Genomic DNA, 18674 nt, shown 5'->3' with positions numbered 1-18674 from the left:
ATAGGCCAGTGGCTACAGCTCCGATTCGACCCCTAGCCTGGCAACTTCCATATGCCATGGGTGTGGCATGGAATAATGGGGAATAAATTTGGCATTAATCAAGCAAGTATCTGTCTTGGAGGAAAGAACAATATCCAAGTTTCTTGCAAACAACAACCAAGTGCTTTATAGGATCTAAAAAAAGAAGTATCAGAAGTAGATGAGGCTGTGTTATACTGGTGTTACGAGAGATGTGCACCCCTTCCGTGGACGCTTCCTGTCATCATCAAGAAAACACCGCCCTCAAATCAGAATGGGTGACAGAGGTTTTGATTAAAATACTGGGGAAAATAGTACAGGCTAAAAAGGCTCATGTCCTGATGACATGAGGGAAAACAAAGACATGGACAACGGAGTCAAAACATGATTCAGAAGAGTCAGGCTTGGAATGTGACTCTTACAAATACCCAAATCAATTTATTTTGATTACATGCATGTTCCATATACTCACAGTTATATATGATAAAGATCTAAAAAGTAAAAAACAATTCTTTCAATAAAAGCATTGTGTCAGTTTAATTAGCAGGATTTTCTCTCACTCAGGAGTCCATGAAATAACAATGTGGTACCTGAAAGTTGATGAAGTACAGTAATGAACTATGGTGGCAGGAACGGGAATGGGAAAGAGAGAAGGTGATGATTAAGAGCTTCTGTGAAAGGAGTTCCCATCGTGGCTCAGTGGAAACGAATCTGACTAGCATCCATGAGGACACAAATTCGATCCCTGGCCTCGCTCAGTGGGTTAAGGATCTGGGGTTGCTGTGAGCCCTGGTGCAGGTTTCAGACAAGGCTTAGATCCTGAATTGCTGTGGCTATGGTGTAGGCCCGCAGCTCCGGCTCTGATTTGAACCCTAGCCTGGGAACCTCCATATCCCCTGGGTGCAGCCCTAAAAAGAAAAAAAAAAGAGCTTTTGTGAAAGAAGAGCGTGGAAGGTAACGTACACTGATCAGTCAACTACGTGACCAGTTTATTTTCCAGGGACTTTGCTATTAGAGTTCTGGGTTGAGCTGTCTGAAGCCTTGAAAATAAATAACTCAGATCGACAAGTACATATCACAAAATACTTAGACAGCAATGTGCTAGATCTGGATACACAGAAGCATAAAATACCATCTCTTTTTATAAGGAACTTAGCTCCCCATTACAAAGACATGTGCACACAACACAAACATCCTAAGGCAGGCAAATAATGCACACAACATCATCAGTGACATCTGGTGTTAGAGATGACAACTATCCATATCCTAACACGCAGCATTAAACAAAAGCATGGCTGGTCTAATGGCTGAATAACAAAGAACTGTATATATCTTAAAGAATGTATTTCATCTCAAGAATAACTTTAAATTATTTCTCTGAGCTTTCAATTCACAGATAAAAAAGACAGACATATTTACGCTCTTGAAAGGTTTCTTAGCAAGATGAACTTTTGGCCCTTAATTTATGCCACAAAACGGAAGACTCACTCATACCAACCTGCAAGCTTCTTGAGAGTGGTGGTATTGAAGATGTTAAAGTAATGGACACCAAAAACTTTCCCCAGAGATTTGCAGACTTCTGTAAGTTCTCCAAGACATTTCTTAACCATCTCTTCCCTCTGAGATACCTTTGCCACTAAAGCCTTTTGTTTTTTCACACTGCTGGAATTTTCCGTTTCCATAAAGTCTACCTTTGTGAGAGAAAAAGAGAGTACAGGAATGGGTGCATGCACACTTGTATCTGAACAGAGTCTTTATTTAACGCTTGCATTTTGGGGGTATTTGTTATTCTAAGTAGAGAGCGAGCCCCTTGGGAACAAGGGCTGTACATTCTTGTCTTCTATTTCCAGTGCCTAGCACAGAATGGCTCCCCCCCCCCACTTTGGCTGTGCCAGATCCCCTACTCACTGGGTGAGGCCAGGGATCGAACCTGCATCCTCATGATTCCCAGTCGGATTTGTTTCTGTTGCGCCATGATGGGGAATTCCCAGAAGAGCTTTTTGATAAATGTTCCCTTAATGAATAATGATTTATTGATATGATAACCTACTCAATTCATTTTGACAGATATTACTTGGGTTCAATTTTAAGATCTCTTTTCAAATTAAGAAGAATGGAGTATGTTCATCTGAGAATAGTCTATATAAATTAAGTATCCATAAGCTTTGGAAAAGATATCTTTAATCTAAAGTAATGTATTTTTGTCCTCTCATTGTGAGATAATAAAATAAAACAAACATTTAAAATACCATACCTTTAAATGACCATTCAGTACAGCCTGGGCTTTATCTCCCAGCATTATATATGCAATTGGTTGATCATTGGCATTGATATATAAGTCTTCATCCAAAATCTTGTCAAGTATCAGCTTTTTAAAAAGTCTTTCAGCATTGTGTCGTGAATAAGCAGATCCCTTTCCAAATATCCCTGACTGAAGTTTTGCACTTTTACTCCCTGGTAAGAAAGTACAAGAAACTGGATTAGTAAATGTGGGTATATCATAACTCTAACAGAAAAGGCTAAAAAAGTCATTTATGGACAAGTCTGGATAAGTGGAATAGAGAATTTATTCTGCAGGAAAACCTATGACACAAATAGACACTCATTTCCAGAAAATGAGACTGAGGAGAAATCTAAAATTTCTATAACTGTATAATACTTTTCCTCACCTTTTTGTAAGAGGCATTGACCAAAAACAGCAGCAAAATTAAGTTGATCCTAAAGATGTTGCATTTACAGCTTAGAAAATTATTATTATTATTTTTGCTTTCTTTTTAGGGCAGCCTCTGTGGCATATGGAGGTTCCCAGGCTAGGGGTCGGATCAGAGCAACAGCTGCCAGCCTACACCACAGCCACAGCAACACAGGATCTGAGCCTCGTCTGCAACTCACACCACAGCTCTCTGCAACGCTGGATCCTTAACCCACTGATCGAGGCCAGGGATCGGACCCAAAACCTCATGGTTCCTAGTCAGTTTGTTTCTGCTGCACCACAAAGGGAACTCCCTAGCTTATAAAATTATATTAGAGCAAAAAAATCAAAGAAAAAGATTATATAAACTTTAATAGCTTCATATCACTGTGCTATATTAGGAAAGCTGCATTATTGATCTAGTTACAAAACATGCTGACAATTAATTTTATAAATATTATTTCTGGTCCTGTATGGAAATTGCTACTCCTTTACAATCAAAGTATTTAAGTCCATACTTTTGGTCACCCTCACAAATGAAACCTACACAAATTCCAAAACAAGAGCGTAACTCTACAAAGCTGTACAGTTCCCTCCTCCTCCTGCTGGCCGAGAGCCCTACCCTGGGCTGGATCCTTGGTTTTACATCCAAGCTGCTGTAATTACTGATGTTCTCATTGTAAACACAATTTTATTACAACGTTTTACTTAAGAAGGTTTTGACATTAATTATAATCAGAATTAACAGTTACTTCTCTAAAGCTTTAGCTCTGTTTTAAGAGTTCCAAATGATTACATTATGGTAAATTTCAGGTGGCTTCCAGTCACAGGTGCTGGATGACTCAAGTTTTTCCTCCTTTAAGTGATGTGTATTCCTGAGCCCCCAGGGAATTCCCAGGTATCATTCTTTTAATAACGTATTTCATCTGCAACCCCTTGTTCTCCAGGTCCCCCAAAGAGTCAAAAGTAGGAGACGGTAAGAATCAAGAAAGGGAAGACCAACATTAAAAGCTGCTTTAGGGAGTTCCCATCATGGCGCAGTGGTTAACGAATCCGACTAGGAACCATGAGGTTGCGGGTTCGATCCCTGGCCTGGCTGAGTGGGTTAAGGATCCGGTGTTGCCGTGAGCTGTGGTGTGGGATGCAGACACTGCTTGGATCTGGTGTTGCTGTGGCTGTGGCGTGGGCCAGTGGCTACAGCTCCGATTCGACCCATAGCCTGGGAACATCCATATGCCCTGGAAGCGGCCCTAGAAGAGGCCAAAAAAAAAAAAAAAAAAAAAAAAAAAAAAATCAAATCTGCTTTAGCCAGAAGAATGTGCAGATCCAGAAGAAACAGCTGAGAAACTGAGCAAGCTGTCTTCCTATTCCAATCTAGGCTATTGTTTTATAGATTTTTTTTTGTTTGTTTTTTTGTTTTTTTGCTATTTCTTGGGCCACTCCCTCGGCATATGGAGGTTCCCAGGCTAGGGGTCAAATCGGAGCTGTCGCCATCGGCCTACACCAGAGCCACAGCAACGCAGGATCCGAGCCGCGTCTGCAACCTACACTGAAGCTCACGGCAACGCCGGATTGTTAACCCACTGAGCAAGAGCATGGACCGACCAAACCCGCAACCTCATGGTTCCTAGTCGGATTCGTTAACCACTGCGCCATGACGGGGACTCCTAAATTTTTAATTAAAGTAATACATGTATGTGGGAAAAAATAAAATATAGTACAGGAGGGTTTATAATTAAAAGCAAGATTTCTCAGTTCCACCTTGCCCCTCTCCAGTCTCACTCCAAGGCAATCACATTTTTTGGTTTGTTTTTTAGGGCAACACCCACAGCATTGTGGAGGTTCCCAGGCTAGGGGTTGAATTGGAGCTGTAGCTGCTGGCCTACACCACAGCCACAGCAACTTGGGATCCAAGCCTCGCCTGTGACCTATGCCATAGCTCCTGGCACCATCGGATCCTTAAATCACTGAGCAGGGTCAGGAATTGAACCTCATGGATACTAGCTGGGTTTATTACCATTGAGCCATAATGGGAATTTCAGCAATCGCTTTTTAAATAGCTTGTTTTCAGAGTTCCCATTGTGGCTCAGTGGAAACAAATCTGACTAGCATCCATTAGGACGTGGGTTCAACCCCTGGCCTTGCTCGGTGGGTTAAGGGTCAGGCGTTGCCATGAGCTGTGATGTAGGTTGCAGATGTGGTTCAGATCTGGTGTTGCTGTGGCTGTGGTGTAGGTCGGCAGCTGCAGCTCTGATTCAACTACTAACCTGTAACCTCCATATGCCGCAGATAAAAAAAGAAAAAGCTTGTTTTCAGGTCTCTGGTGGTTACCTCTACAAGGAACCTTAATTCTTGCTGTCATTCCACTGGCCAGACATTCCACCTGACATTTATTTACTGACCCTTCACAATGAAAGATGAGGCCTTATCTCATTTATACAACCTCCTTCACTTTACCCCACCTCAAATTTTGCTGGTTATATAATATTATTTCATCTGCTAGTTATTTATTTATTTTTTTAATTTTTTGGGTCTTTTTGCTATTTCTTGGGCCACTCCCGAGGCATATGGAGGTTCCCAGGCTAGGGGTCGAATTGGAGCTGTAGCCACCGGCCTACGCCAGAGCCACAGCAACACGGGATCTGAGCCGCGTCTGCAACCTACACCACAGCTCACGGCAATGCCGGGTCGTTAACCCACTGAGCAAGGGCAGGGACCAAACCCGCAACCTCATGGTTCCTAGTCAGATTCGTTAACCACTGCGCCACGATGAGAACTCCTGCTAGTTATTTTTGTAAAAGGCGAAAGATTTATACAATATGAAGAGAAACCAGAGTATATGCTAGTTATTTTTGTAACTTTAGACAGAGCTTCTGACAACTCTCCCTCCTCAATGTAGGAAGTCATCAGCACCCCAGTCCGTCCATATACTCCTTTTCTTTTATTTACTGTACTTTTATTTTTACATCGAGGTTAACATCTATATCCTGTCCTGTTCTCTAACCACATATGTTAACTCTAACTACTGTTAACTAATCAGCTGTGTTTATTATGGCAAGTTTCCTTCTCTACTTAGAATTCATGACTCTTGTGCAACTGTAAGGCAGATGTTTACTGTAACCAAACGGATTATTTTCTGTACATTTTTATCAATTACTCAAAATGGTGCAACCATTTCCTTTGTTTCATATTTGACCTTGGCTCTCTTGCATAACATTTCCCCTGGAGTTTCCCCCCTGCCCCCAGCAGCATGCAACAGCTTGATATGGGATTTCAGTTCCCAGACCAGGAACTGAAGCTGGGCTGCAGTGTTGAAAGCACGGATTCCTAACCACTAGACCACCAGGGAACTCCCTCCCCTGGAGTTTCTAAATGCTTTTCTCCTCTTTTTGTTGAAAAATAACATTTGTTTTCTTCACTGCCATCAATTAAAAAAATTCATTTCTTGGAGCTCTCATCGTGGCTCAGTGGTTAACAATCCGACTAGGAACCATAAGGTTGCAGGTTCGATCCCTGGCCTCGCTCAGTGGGTTAAGGATCTGGCGTTGCCATGAACTGTGGTGTAGGTGGCAGATGAGGCTCAGATCCCGTGTTGCTGTGGCTCTGGCGTAGGCCAGCTCCAATTTGACCCCTAGCCTAGGAACCTCCATATGTCGCAGGTGTGGCCCTAAAAACAACAAAACAACAACAACAAAAAAAATAATCAAACAAAAAAAAAAAAATTTCTTATTGTTTCTCTATATTGCTGGAGACTTATATCACCTTCTTTCCTTTCTAGTTTCCAGGGCTGCTGATAGTAATCTAATGTCAGTTTGGTTTTAGTTTTTTCTTTCCAAAGTTTTCTGGATCATCTATGAAGGAGTCCAGAATATGCCACGGTGGTATAAAAATTATTTTAAGCAGAAGGCATTTGAGTTCTTGAAATATATCTGCCAAAACCAGAGACATCCGAAAGAAGTCAAGTGTCACATAAACCTTCCCCAGGGGCAATCAGAGAAGGTAGACTCTCACGGGAGAAGAGATGTCTCCACATCAAACCGAAACAGACATGGTCACAAAAACTATCTTGTCTCCCTCCCATGTTTCACCAAAGGGCCTACTTATCTTTCCAAAAAATCACTTGTTTTCCTTTAAGTGTCCCTTTTGTCTCTCCTCCCCCTATTAAAATGGTACATGGGAGTTCCTGCCGTGGCTCAGCTGGTTGTGAACCCGACTAGTATCCATGAGGATTTGGGTTTGATCCCTGGCCTCGATCAGTGAGTGGGCTAAGGATCCAGTGTTGCTGTGGCTGTGGTGTAGGCTGGCAGCTGCAGCTCTGATTCAACCCTTAGCCTGGTAACTTCCATATGCCGTGGGTGTGGCCCTAAAAAGACTAAATAAATGGCATAGACGCCCCAAATTCTAACTGCCACTTTGAGTCACATTTTCTCTGAACTTCGTACATACCTGATTAAATTTCTCTCGCTAATCTGCCCCCAACAAGTAAATATAACAGGGGAGAGGAAATGCACCCTAACATTTTTTTACTCTTGGTATTCTTAAATCTCATCTTATAAAGCATCTTATTAGGCATTCAGTGGGCATTTTATTTATTTATTTTAGTTTACTTATTTTTGGCCGTATCTGCGACATGTGGAAGCTCCTGAGCTGGGCATCGAACCCGCAGCAAAGCAGTGACAACTTCAGATACTTAACCTGCTGCACCACCAGAGAACGCCTTAGTGGGCATTAAAAAAATTTTTTTTTTATCTTTTTAGGGCAGCACCCATGGAATATGGAAGTTCCCAGGCTAGGGGTCGAACTGGAGCTGCAGCTGCCCGCCTACACCACAGCCACAGCAATGCCAGATCTGAGCTTTGTCTGTGACCTATACTGCAGATCACAGCAACTTTGGATCCTTCACCCACTGAGTGAGGCCAGGAACTGAACCCACATCCTCATAGATACTAATCAGGTTTGTTACTACTGAGCCACAATGGAACTTCCTCAATGGGCATTTTAATCAGAAGCTGTTTTACTCTTCTATTCTGGAAAATTTTATCAGGGGATTTGATGCTTCTATTTTCTATTTCAAAAAAATTTTTTTTTTGTCAGATCTTCCATTTCCTAAGAATTAATTGCCATTTTCTCATATTTTCCATATATCACTTTGGTCAGGTAGAAGATTTTCTTGACTTTATCTTCCAACCTTTCCACTAAGTTTACTTGGTCATTTAAAAAATTTAGCAGCTCTTTCTTAGTCTTTTGTTTCCTTTCCATAACATTTTATTAAGTCTTTGTGAAGATATTAAGATTTCCCTTCCCTTCTCCTCAAGGCAACTGCCTATTTTCTGAATTGTCTTTATTCCTAGGGTCAAACACACTACTTATTTGGTCTTTCTCTTGACTGTCTATTTATACTTAATCTTCAGGGACTAGGTTAAACTTTTTAGGGGAATTTCCTGTTATTTATATCTTGATCTCTTTCCCCCCAAATTCCTCCCCTGAATGGGGAGAGCCAATCAGGTCTGCTTTAGGGCAGATGGGCTGGGTGGCTCCCAAATGCCACGTAGGAGCTCTAGCCCCCAACTCAGCTGTCTTTCTACTCCTCAGTTTATCTTTGTTCTAAAATCAATTGCAGGCTGGTATTCCATGCAATTCTTTTGTGAGTGGTCTTTCTTTAAACTGTTCCTTCCTATTTTTGGCTCCTCTGCTACTGACTCCCACCCCCTAGGCGTCTAGACTTCAAGTCCAAGGCTTGGTGATAATGGTGTTCTGCTTGATTGTTCTGCCCTTTTTCCTACACGTTATCTTGCATTGCAATTTAATGCATCTCATTCCATTTATCAGTATGCTTCCATCCATTTCAGAAAAGATTTTAAAAACCTTTCTGATGATCTCTTTCCAGTTCTCCATGCTATTACAGACTTATACTTCCTTTTTTCCCCTTCTTTCTTTCTTCCTTTCTTTAGGGCTGCACCTGTGGCATATAGAAGTTCCAAGCTAGGGGAACAATTGGAGCTGCAGCTGCTGGCCTACACCACAGCCACAGCCAAGCCAGATCCAAGCCGTGTCTGCAACCTATGCTGCGGCTCACGGCAATGTCAGATCCTTAACTCAAAAGAGAGGCCAGTGATGGAAACCGAATCCTCACGGATACTAGTCAGGTTCATTATCGCTGAGCCACAATGAGGATTCCTCATTTTATTTTATTTTTACTATTATTTTAATAGGACCTCAAGCGAAAAAAAGAAGATAGATACTGGAATTCCCCTGTGGCTCAGCAGGTTAAGGATCTGACATTGTCACTGCTACAGCTCTTGCTTGATCCCTGGCTTGGGAACTTCTGCATGCCACAAGTGCGGCCAAAAAAAAAAAAACGACAGATACTTATGCTTAGGCTACCATCTTGAACTGGAAGTTAGTCAACGGGTAATTTTCCAGAGAAGTTTTATTCCATTCACTCAGATAAAATTGTGTAAGTTTTGGAGTTCCCGTCGTGGCTCAGTGGCTAACGAATCCGACTAGGAACCAGGAGGTTGCAAGTTCGATCCCTGGCCTTGCTCAGTGGGTTAAGGATCTGGTGCTGCCATGAGCTGTGGTGTAGGCTGAAGATGCGGCTTGGGTCTGGCATTGCTGTGCCTGTGGCGTAGGCCAGTGGCTCCAGCTCTGATTCGACCCCTAGCCTGGCAACCTCCATATGCCGCGGGTGCAGCCCCAGAAGAGGCAAAAAGACAAAAAAAAAAAAAGAAATTGTGTAAGTTTTATCTTCCTTTATATTTATGAAAACTCATCTTTGTGACTTATACAAATTCTATGAAAATAATCAGTATAAATCATAAAAACTAATTTTCTTTTGTTACTCAAAAAGGTTTTATTCTAATATTCTTAAGTTCTGTAAGAAAACAAAGGATTTTTTTTCCTATGTGCTTGTAATTAATTCTTTAGATGTTCTATTTTATTTATTTATTTATTTATTTTTTGTCTTTTGCTATTTCTTTGGGCCGCCTCTGCAGCATATGGAGGTTCCCAGGCTAGGGGTCGAATCGGAGCTGTAGCCACCAGCCTACGCCAGAGCCACAGCAACGCGGGATCCGAGCCGCATCTGCGACCTACACCACAGCTCACGGCAACGCCGGATCGTTAACCCACTGAGCAAGGGCAGGGACCGAACCCGCAACCTCATGGTTCCTAGTCGGATTCGTTAACCACTGCGCCACAACAGGAACTCCTAGATGTTCTATTTTAATTGCTGTAGCTCAAAGAATAAAACAGATGACTTACCCAGGAAAATGTCGACCAGCATATTCATAGTAAATCTCCCAGAAGAACCTATATTTCTTGCTCCTCGTGATGAACTATGTTCTTGAACAAATCTTACAATATTTTTTACATCATCAGTCACATCTCTTGTCTTATAATCCTATGAATAAAAAGAGATTACCTTTTGCTATAATTAATGATACCTAGACTGCTAGGGTTTAATATGAACTCTAACAGTCCCACAAAAAACCATTTGTAGACTAAAATCAAGACCAAAACCCAAGAAAGTTCCAAATGCTTAATCTTTTCTTTTCTTTTGCTTTTTAGGGCCACACATGTGGCATGTGGAAGTTCCCAAGCTAGGGGTCGGACTGGAGATGCAGCCGCTGGCCTACACCACAGCCACAGCAACTCGGGATCCATGGTATCTGAACCACATCTGCGACCTGTACCACAGCTCACAGCAAGGCTGGATCCTTAACCCACTGAGTGAGGCCAGGGATCGAACCTGTGTCCTCGTGGATACTAGTTGGATTTGTTTATGCTGCACCACAATGGTAACTCCCAAATGTTCACTCCTTTCTAAGTACTTTTATTAACCTTGTGTCTAGAACAATTAGCACTCGACTATATCCACTTCATTACTGTTTCACAGACAGTTACCTGTAGGCACTCTCTGGGTAGAAATATTCTTTTGAAAAAACCCTTCCTACCTTCTCTGTCCCTTACTGGATGGTGACCTTTGGGTTGAAAAACATTGTCTAAGCATGCAAATACCTGAGTTCTGATCTCCTTTGTGTCTGGCGCTGCAGTCAATCCTTTTTAGTATCTCCAGTCAGTTCCCTTTCTCATTCCCCTCAGCCGTCTCCATACTCTGCCTACTTTTTAAAGCCCCCATCGCTATATGATCTTTTATTATCATCGAATCCTAGTTCTCTAAGGTAGCAATACTAAGCAGCTGCAGTTCTCAAAAGCTGAGTCATGCTTCTGTGCCTCTGTAGATAGTTTCTCTACCTTCTGATCCTTGTTCATCTGCCACATTCTGGAAGACAGACAGATTTCTTGTCCTATACTAACAACTGGTAGTGATTCTGAGGCTCTGTATAGCGTCATCACCAAAGAGTGTACCCGTCATGCTCGCCGACATCATTCCTATCTTAACTCTTGGTGATGTAGGGCACAGAGATGATCTCCCCATGCTGTGGCCTTGGGCAATGGGATCCCCTGTGCTCCACAGGTCCTGCCCTCCACATATGTCAGCCACTCACTCGCGTGGGCTCACCCACTACCTCAGCCTTACTAGTAAGGGCAACCCTGCCATTTTCTGACCACCACTTCCTAATTTTCTAACACATGCCATCTAGATTTCTGATTCCAACAATCCATGGGGACTGGCTATCCACTGATTGTCATCCTCGTACGCTCTCCTATCTCAGCTTAAATTCCAGAACCAATCATTGTAACACTACCTTTCACAGACCTTCATCTCCTTGGCTCTCAGGTCATACTGCCTGACAAAACACATTAGATCCAAATCTCCACCACTTCATGCCTATCCGTTTGTAGCTGAACTTCCCGGAGAAACACACTCAACCATGCTGTTTTCACTTTCAATACATGACCACCAAGCTCAAACGGATCCTTAATGCTGCCAGGTAATCATGACACATGCTGAGTATCACTCCCCCACTCTGTTAGGAGGAGTCAGCAAATCATGGCCCATGAGCTATTTCTGTAAATCAATTTTATTGGAACACAACCATGGAAAATCAATGTAATTATTGTTTATGTCTACTTTGGGGCTGAAAGAGCAGAGTTGAGTAGTTGTGACAGACACTGCCCACAGAGCCTAAAATATTTATTCTCTAGTCCTTTACCCTCGAAAGTGTGACAATTTCACACTTTCTCCTTTCTCGTCATTCCCCACTTCTGTCCTGTGAACTGATGACCTTGTCTTCTACTTTGTTGACGAAACTGAAACGACCAAAACACAGCTTTCAGAAACTTCCTTCCCTACATTTATCTCCACACTGTCTCTCCTTTATTCCTGCTATACATATACATATATATATATATATATATATATATATATGTCACACCCACAGCAGCAGCCAGGGGTCAAAACTGTGCCCCAGTAGTGACAATGCCAAATCCCCAACCACTGGGCCAACAGGGAACTCCCTCCTCCTGTTTTTACAGATGAACTAGCCAAGCTCCTATTTGCAGCCACTCTTTGTTCATCCACACTAGCTCCCTAAGCCCTCACTTACTCAGGGACACTGCTTCAGCAATTCTTCCTTCTTGTGCGTCTGTTTCCATCCCCTGCAGGCACATTTCTATCAGCAGGCGAGTATGTTATTTCTCCTGTCTTTTCTTTCTCTTTTTTTGTCTTTTCTAGAGCTGCATCCGTGGCATATGAAGGTTCCCAGGCTAGGGGTCTAATCGGAGCTGTAGCCACCGGCCTACGCCAGGGCCACGGCGACACAGGATCCAAGCTGCATCTGCAACCTACATCATAGCTCACGGCAACGCCAGATCCTTAACCCACTGAGCAAGGCTGGGGATCAAACCTGCAACCTCATGGTTCCTAGTCGGATTCGTTAACCACTGAGCCATGATGGGAACTCCCTCCTGTCTTTTCTTGATTCCACTTCTCCTGGCAGCTACTCTTGATTTTCCTGTTCTTCCCTGAAGCAAAACTTGACAGAATATTCTACATGCACTGCCTCCAACCTTGCCCCTCCAATGAAACTGGTCCAGTCCAGGTGCCATATTCCTGCGGCACTAAATCCAGCTGTGAGGCCTCGGTCCTCACAGACGTGGCCTGGCAGCTGCGGGTGACCAAATGGTACTCCCTTCTCCCTGAAAGGCTTCTGCATCAGTTGCCCTGGTTTTCCTCCCACTGTACGTGTTCTCTCTCCGATTTCCTTTCTGAGTTCTTCCTCATCTCAACCTCTTCAAGTCCCAGAGCTCAGTCTTTGGTTCTCTCCTCTTCTGTCTAAACTTAAACCCCTGAAGATTTCTTCTGCTTTCTTGACTTCAAATTCAATTATATATCAGCCACTCCCAAAGTTGTATGTATTAACCAGCATCTTTTCAGAACTCCTGAATCTAAGATGTATCTAACTCAAGACACCCTAAACTGAAGTCCTCATCTTCCCTGCTAAACAACCTTTCTGGTCTTAGCTGAGGGTCAGCCAGCCCTCCAGGTACTGCTCTGGCTGGCTGTCACCGGCCCCCAACTAACTATTAGCGCTCTGCAGGCACATTAGCTCCATCACTACCCCTCAAACACATAGGCATACCTCCACCTCAGGGCTTTGGTCTTGGCTTCCGCCAAGAACACCCATATTTGAGAGCTGCTCAGCCAACTCCCTTCTTCAAGTTTTTGCTCAGGTCTCATCTTTGCAGTAAGACGTTCCTGGACCACTGCATCCTGTATCCCATTCATCATTCCTGACTCCTTACACTGCCCTACTTTCCACCAATGTTCTTTCCCCAAACATGTACTTGTAACGTATACTGTCTTTTTTCCCCCCCCTTCTTTTTAGGGCTGCACCTGCGGCATATGGAAGTTCCCAGGCGAGGGGTCGAATCAGAGCTGCATCTGTGACCTACGCCACAACTTGCAGCAATGCCCGATCCGTAACCCACTAAGTGAGGCCAGGGATTGACCCTGCATCCTCACAGATACTAGTCAGGTTCTTAACCCTCTGAGCCACAACGGGAAATCCTAATGTCTACTGTCTTTATTCAGACTTCTCCTGTTAGAATAAAAGCTCTAGGAGTTCCCGTCGTGGCGTAGTGGTTAACGAATCCGACTAGGAACCATGAGGTTGTGGGTTCGATCCCTGCCCTTGCTCAGTGGGTTCGATCCGGCCGTGACCTTCAGTGTAGGTTGCAGACGCGGCTCGGATCCCGCGTTGCTGTGGCTCTGGCGTAGGCCGGTGGCTACAGCTCCGATTCGACCCCTAGCCTGGAAACCTCCATGTGCCACGGGAGCGGCCCAAGAAATGGCAAAAAGACAAAAAAAAAAAAAAGCTCTACAAGAGCAGGGATCTTTATATTTTGCTCAGTGATGTATCCCAGATTCCTGGAACGGCGCCTGTCACAAAGCAGGCACTCAGTAAATATTTGTTGAATGAGTGAACTGATTAGCACTGTCTATAGGGTGGGGTGCAGTGGGTGGAGATGGCCATGAATCCGCAGATTCCACCCTGAGAGAGTAAATCGCCCTCTGCTCTGGCTAGCACTGCTTATCTTTGTAACTTATCACACAGTATCACAATGATATGAATACATGCATGTCTGCCTCCCCTCCTGTCTATGAACTGGCCTACACCATGTTCAGCTGTGAATCCCCAGCACCTTACACAGATGCTTCAAATAATCTATCAACTGTGAAAATGCTCTGTAAACCGTGAAGTACAGAAGACGTTAGTGGTGTAGGTAGCAGACACTGCTCGGATCTGGTGCTGCTGTGGCTCTGGTTTAGGCCGGCAGTTGCAGCTCCAATTCGACCCCTAGCCTGGGAACTTCCATATGCTGCGGATGCAGCCCTAAGAAGCAAAAAAAAACTCAACAAAAACAAAACAAAACATAGAATTACCAGGACAGGCACAGTAAAGTATCTAATGACTGAATTTAACAACCTCCCAAGGTTACCAAACTCATTCTGTAGCTACTGCCACTATTCTTTACAGTTTTTTAAAAACCGGTTTACAGAGTAATCAGTTGATCCCAATTCAAAAACAGTATACTAGTTTTAACCCTTTTGAGAATGAGATCTTTAAATATAATTAGTTGAATGTAAAATACTCTACTTTCCCATGTTGGATCTTTTTGGATATTTACAGATTAATGGTATTTCTAAAATATCCTATAATCACAAAAATAGGTCCATTATGTATATATATATAGAGCTTCTAGTTATAAGAATATTGCATAGAATTACTATGAAAATGTTTTCATTCCCAGTTAATAGAGGAAGTCATCTTTCTCTTGTTAAAACCCTTAGGGTCCACTTGCTATACTCTAACTTGTATCTAACTTTTCTAAATTAAGAGAAGAAAAAAATTATTGGCAATTTCCTTATTACAAATAATTTAAAACTTTCTTGGTTTACCTTTGTTTTACAGCAATTATCACAAGAAACATCTGGGTACTTCTTACAAAAATTAGGATTAAATTCATTTTCACCAAAGTAAGCCAAAAGCTGTATTCTCCTGCATTCTGCTATATTTTCACAGTAATGTACCATGCTATACAAATTATTGAAGTGAGTCTCTTTCGTATGATGGTTTCCATCCTTTTCCACTAAAAGAGATGAAGAACATAGTAACACATACTTATTAGAGTAGAAAAATGGAAGAGACTATCACAGAAATATTTAGATGATTCATGTAACTTTAAACATTAAATAAAATTACTCATAGTATTATTATTTTTAACTCACAATATTATATGTCAACATGATATCATTCTATGTTATAACTGAATATTTATGTCCATCCTCAAAATTTTCATTTTGTAGGAATAAATGTAGGTTGTCAGGAGTAGTGGAAAAATTTTTTGCACCTCTTCATTATTCCCAAAGATAAATATTTGAATTATATTTACTATATTTACCAGACAAGAATGTTCTGAACCCAACATCCAAAGCAGGCAGAGTATGGAGCTATGGCAGTGGGCTTTGCATTTCCCTGAGTATTTGGGATCAAAGAGGTTAAGCCAGTGGTTCTGAAACTGTGCAAGGACTTCTGGGGGGAGGGGCAGGGTGGGTGCTGCAATGAACTCAGAGGGGTACTGGCAGGGTGCTTTACTTATTTATTTATTTATTTTTTTGCTTTTTAGGGCTGCTCCCAGGCTAGGGGTCAAATCAGAGCAACAGCTCTGTCCTACACCACAGCCACAGCTATAGCAACACTGGATCCAAGCCGTGTCTGTGACCTACACTGCAGCTCACAGCAACACTGGATTCTTAACCCACTGAACGAGGCCAGAGATCAAACCCAAGTCCCCATGGATCTTAGTTGGGTTTGTTACTGCTGAGCCACAATAGGAATTCCAGGGTGTTTTAAATTTAAGGACAACACAGCAATACCATATGACATCTGCTGACCACCACAAAAATTACTAGTTTGAGGTAGTTCATAATGCGCTTCTTCCCTTCCAATGACATTGCAAATGAGTTTTTGGCAGTTGCTGTGATAAAAACAAGTACCTCCAGAAACATCAACATGAAATGAGGGTGACAGTGAGAAAAACACTTTTGAGATACTTTCCTCTCTCTCTCTCTTTTTTGTCTTTTTAGGGCCGCACCTGCAGCATATGGAAGTTACCAAGCTAGGGGTCTCGGAGCTACAGCTTCCCGCCTACACCACAGCCACAGCAACGCCAGATCCGAGCCACGTCTGTGACCTACACCACAGCTTACGGCAACACCAGATCCTTTAATCCACTGAGCGTGGCCAAGGGTCGAACCTGCGTCCTCATGGATCCTAGTCGGGTTCCTTACCACTAAGCCAAAACAGGAACTCCTGAGATACTTTTTACTTGCAAGCAATTGTGGTTAAATTAAACATGAAATAAAAATACGTTTTTCCTAGTTCATGAGTATTATTTTTTTCAAATGGCTCTTAAGTGTTTAGGGTTTCAATACTTATTAAAACTGTTTGGACCGAATATAGGTTCTGTTTAAAAACAAAAAAGGACACCCAAAGTTTAAAAATTTCATTTTTTCACTGAGAATCATCTTGGTATAGTGCAAGGGACATGGACTTTGGAATCCAATGACCCTGGGTTCAATCAGGGCTGTGTCACTTGCTAGCTCTGTATCTCATTCTCCTCTTCTGTAAAATGAGGGGAGTAATAACAGGACCTTGTAGGGTTGTTGTGAAGATTACATGAAGTGATACATGGAAAGCATTTAAGACTCCAGCATATACTAAGTGCTGAGGAAATGTTATCATTATCACTACCCTTCCCCCCACTGCTGCTGCTGCTGTTGGGGGCAAGTCGCAGAGCCGTTCTGAAGTTAATTCTATCTCAAAAGCTGGTGGTTATGAGCAAATATGGTGATTGTTACTTGGCACAGAGCTTGGTAAATGCCATTTCCCATGCTCAGCATCTCTGCCAGAGTTCATTCAAAAGTGGTGTCAAACAGGCAAGTTTATGGAGTTCCCATAATGGCTCGGCGGAAACAAATCTGACTAGCATCCATGAAGTTGTACCTGGAAGGGTACAGAGGACATCAGTAACTAGAGTTATTTCTTAGGGCCAGACTGTATTCAAGGCACAGTTTGAAATTTTTTCTGTCATAAACATGGCTATATCATTTGAGATTCATATAATAAGCATGTAATACTTTCATCATGAAATGAACTAAAAGAAAACTTCTATATCTATATAAGCGCCTCTATTTTTCTAGACTATTTAAGGAAAACTGGACAAAAAGCACAGCATTTGCAGGAGATGACAGTCATGAGACTGAGCATAGAACACATCCACGAGGGAGCTCAGCTTACTCAGTATGAGCCTCTTCAGTCTGGTCACGTCGTGGTAGGTGTAAAAGAGCAGGCACTGCGAGATTTCCCCATCTCTTCCAGCTCTGCCAGATTCTTGGTAGTAACCCTCCACAGATTTAGGGAGGGATGCGTGGATCACAAATCGCACATCAGGCTTGTCAATCCCCATTCCAAAGGCAATTGTTGCACAGATAACCTGATGTAAGAGCAAAAGCCTATTAGGCTCATTAACGCATTTAAAGGAACGTTTTAATAATAGACCCTCTAAAAGCTTTATCCTCGATTTTACTTTAAAATGTACTCTATACAAGAGTCTTCGCTTGGTTCCTTTATTGAGCATGACTAATGTGGGATTCTCATATTGATAATTTGCCATTCTGTTCAGATGTAAGGAGGAAAGAGAGGCTCAGTGTGCAGGCACTTGCTCGTGTGACTCGGTGTTATCCCGTAAGGGGGCCAGAATCAATAGCAGTCGTCTCTTGATGTGCTGCCACTGTCTGCTCTCCTCTGGTTTTAATATGGAGGTGTGGGGGTGTTGCTCACACAGCCTCAATATCCATGATGCCCTGATAAAGCTGTGGCTCAGGAGCCCGGGTGTTCCCAGAGCTTGAGCTATCAGAGGTCACTGCTGCTAGCTTCTCCAATGATTCAGCAACAATGGCACCCTTACCTGCACCAGGGCTTGCCATCCGTTTTTCCAGAGGCAGCAGCTAATCAAACACCAGCTCCCTGGATTCATCAGCTGATTTCAGAGTCAAAACTCATCAAAGTTTTATTGAAACTCATGTGGGAAAAAGCCTGAGAGTCACTAATACTAGGGAATAAAAAAAAAGGCTGGAGACCGTGGGTCTTGGCCTCTGCAGATGACTCAGTGGAAGCAAGGTGAGAGTTAAATTTCAGGAGCTTAATCTATCCGCTTTTAGTAAAAAATCATTTTCAAGATGATCATTTCAGTTGCAAATTTAGGAACTATTTAACCCAGATGAAAACACTGTATTTCCAGGCAAAATGATACTATACAAATAAAGCTGCAAGTCTTTTTTTAGCACCTAAAAAAATGAATTGCTACTTCAAGAAGACTATTTCAAAAGCAAGTGGACTATCTGGCAGCCAGACTGAGGCTAATGACATGATTTCAGTAACTGTGAGTACCAGAGATGGGAACCGCAGGCTATGGAGAGCACGGATGGCAGATG

The 18674-nt window shown here is 42.6% G+C and overlaps 1 protein-coding gene across 6 annotated transcripts in view; it reads right to left on the bottom strand.

Annotated features, from left to right (window-relative positions):
* The window catches only part of BLM (BLM RecQ like helicase), a 95097-nt gene that overhangs the window by 8845 nt on the left and 67578 nt on the right, over positions 1–18674 (bottom strand). For 5 of the 6 annotated variants that reach the window (XM_021097881.2, XM_021097884.2, XM_021097882.2 and 2 more), the window contains 5 exon segments: positions 17479–17674; positions 15078–15268; positions 9974–10112; positions 2273–2472; positions 1517–1709 (listed from right to left, as the gene is read on the bottom strand). In XM_021097881.2, the coding sequence (XP_020953540.1) occupies positions 1517–1709; positions 2273–2472; positions 9974–10112; positions 15078–15268; positions 17479–17674 (919 nt within the window). 6 annotated transcript variants of the gene reach the window in all.

The sequence above is a fragment of the Sus scrofa genome, chromosome 7, assembly GCF_054392235.1.
Source record: "Sus scrofa isolate SSC_HxYL_T2T_F1_AM1 chromosome 7, Sscrofa_HxYL_maternal_Yorkshire_Landrace_v2.0, whole genome shotgun sequence".
Lineage (NCBI taxonomy): Eukaryota > Metazoa > Chordata > Mammalia > Artiodactyla > Suidae > Sus > Sus scrofa.
Note: the sequence above shows the minus strand (reverse complement) of the source record. Positions and strands in the feature narration are given on the sequence as shown.